At 43.4% G+C, this 2396-nt stretch overlaps 1 protein-coding gene across 1 annotated transcript in view; it reads left to right on the top strand.

The window, feature by feature from the left end:
• The first annotated feature begins 538 nt into the window (after nt 1-538).
• The window catches only part of DCUN1D3 (DCN1, defective in cullin neddylation 1, domain containing 3), a 3118-nt gene continuing 1260 nt past the window's right edge, over nt 539-2396 (top strand). The window contains exon 1 of the mRNA XM_010083939.1: nt 539-1064. Coding sequence (XP_010082241.1) covers nt 634-1064 — 431 coding nt within the window. The 5' untranslated portion in view covers nt 539-633. The remainder of the gene's footprint in view (nt 1065-2396) is intronic.

Genomic DNA, 2396 nt, shown 5'->3' with positions numbered 1-2396 from the left:
CAAAAAAAAAAAACCCAACCAACCCACTGGCCCCTCAAAACCCCCTTTTGCCCATTTGTTGAAGGTACAGTCGAAATCTAATGCGTAAGCCTCTGCCAGCTTGTTCCATCAGTGTCACCCCCTGCCACTGCTTTGTTTCAGTTTTATATTCTATATATAAACAGTGGGTATACTTTTAAAAACCATTTCCTTTAAAATATTTCTGGGTTAGAGTAGTCTGTCTTGATGAAGCCTGTACATGAATCAACCTCTTTGTAACCTATGTTACAGTAAGAATTTTAGGAATTTCCTTTATTAGGATCCGTTAGTATACTGCAGCCACTGAGTGAGCTGCATTGATTTCTAGGTAAAACAGCCTAAAATTGCCTGAAATTTATGGCATATGCCAACCTTCTGTACACTGCTCCTTTTCAGTACGCAAAACTTAAATATCCTGAAGTCGGTCTCTTACTGGCGAATGTTATCCCGCATTTAATACTTAGAATATTCTTTGTGGAGAAACAGCAATTTGACTCTGAAACTGTTTTTCAGGTTAGTTGACTGCCGCTAATGGCATGGTGAGATGTGTTGAAGAGCGGCTGCGAGGGTGTCGGACGGCAAGGGGACCGCTCTAGAAGCTGGGCTCGCAACACCATGGGCCAGTGTGTCACCAAGTGCAAGAATCCTTCTTCTACCCTGGGCAGCAAAAATGGGGAAAGGGAATCCGGCAGCAAGTCACACAATAAGAGAAGCGCAGTCCACAAAGACGACCATGGTTCAGCTTGCGGGAAGGCTTTAGGAGATATAGTTGTGAACGGGACAAAGAAATCGGATGCTGCTTTGGAGTCTAGTCAGCCTCCAACGTTTTCTGGAGATACAAAGAAAGACCCTATTTCCAGCGCAGAAGAATCTTCGCTCCAAAGGATCGGGGAGTTATTTAGGAGGTATAAGGATGAACGGGAAGATGCCATACTGGAAGAAGGAATGGAACGATTTTGCAATGACCTCTGTGTTGATCCCACTGAATTTAAAGTGCTAGTTTTGGCTTGGAAATTCCAGGCTGCTACCATGTGCAAATTTACAAGGTTAGTTCTTGTAGAACTTGTAATTATTTTCATATGTTAAAGTATATCCTGTCGTCTGTATGTTGGAGAGACAGCCTCATGGTCCTCACTTACTTATTTGTTCTAACACTTGCATTTTCATCAAATTAATTCCTGCCACTGCAGAAGGTAAGCTTTGTATTGTCCTCCTTCCCCTCACACTGGGTTTCAGAAGCAAAACTGTATTTTTGGACTTTATGCTACTAATGGTGAACAGTGTAGTAAGATTCTGTAGACATTCATTTGTTCTTGATTTACCAAAAGCAGTTTTACTGGATCCAGAATTATCTTGATGCTAAGATTGGATACCGAAATTAATTTTAGCTTTAAAATCACGTGAGATTCCTTAGTAATTGCTACCAACTCTTATATTCTGTGAAAGAATGACAAGCTGACTGCTTCCTAAGAATTGTTCATGCCCAACCAGTGTTACACGAACGTCTTTTCCCAAGGTTAATCCCGTTAAAGGATAGAGAGGGAAGGAAGCACAAGGTTTTTGACACTGGTAGCTGTTTCATACTGTCTGCCAACTGTCTGTCCTTCTGGACAAGGGAGTCAGTCAGCAGGCTTATAGCGTGTGTGATGCTGCAGGAAACGACAGAACGGCTATGACTGAACAGGGGGGGAAAAGAAACCAAACACAAAACTACAACACCCCCCCCCAACTTGATTATCAATGTCAAGGTAAGACCAAGTAAAGAATTCCTGCAGGGACTGGCTGAGAGAGAATGAATTTTATTTTTTTTTTTTCGGTCTGTCTAGATTGGTTTGAGTAACACTACCTATTCTTACTCGGCTAATAACTTTCAAAATTACTTTGGTGCTCTGAGCCTCGAACCAAGCCTCTGCTGGGCACTGAGCACAGGTAACTTTTCCAGCACTTTGAACTTTGTGGATGTTGGGTGTGTGTCGAATGGAGGAGATACTCTGGAATGCAAATGTGGATTTACTCATTTTAATTTTCTTGGAGAGAGGGCAAATCTAGCAGTGAGAGGTTACCTTTGTTTACCGCCACGCTCCATGATGATGGGTGCTGACCGATCCTCCATCAAGGAAAGCAGTGGGATCTTCTGTTCTCCTGAGCACAGCCCTGCCTCCTCTCTTCCCTCCAGCCTGCTCTGCGGTGGAGTCTGCTGGGTTTGGTTAATATCGGCTGGTTGTAACGCTTGCTTGTGGGCATTAGAGAAATCAGAGCTGACCATCTACCTCCTTGGCCAGATTATTAGTAGGCTAATTAGTACAGGACTGGTGCTTGGAGCAGTGTTTACATGTTGTGTGATGCCACGCTGTCTTCCACTCCCTTGGCAGGATTCC

This window comes from Pterocles gutturalis, unplaced genomic scaffold, assembly GCF_000699245.1.
Source record: "Pterocles gutturalis isolate BGI_N339 unplaced genomic scaffold, ASM69924v1 scaffold17240, whole genome shotgun sequence".
NCBI classification, from domain to species: domain Eukaryota; kingdom Metazoa; phylum Chordata; class Aves; order Pterocliformes; family Pteroclidae; genus Pterocles; species Pterocles gutturalis.
The sequence above is the reverse complement of the archived record's forward strand: the minus strand, read 5'-3'. Positions and strand labels throughout refer to the sequence as shown.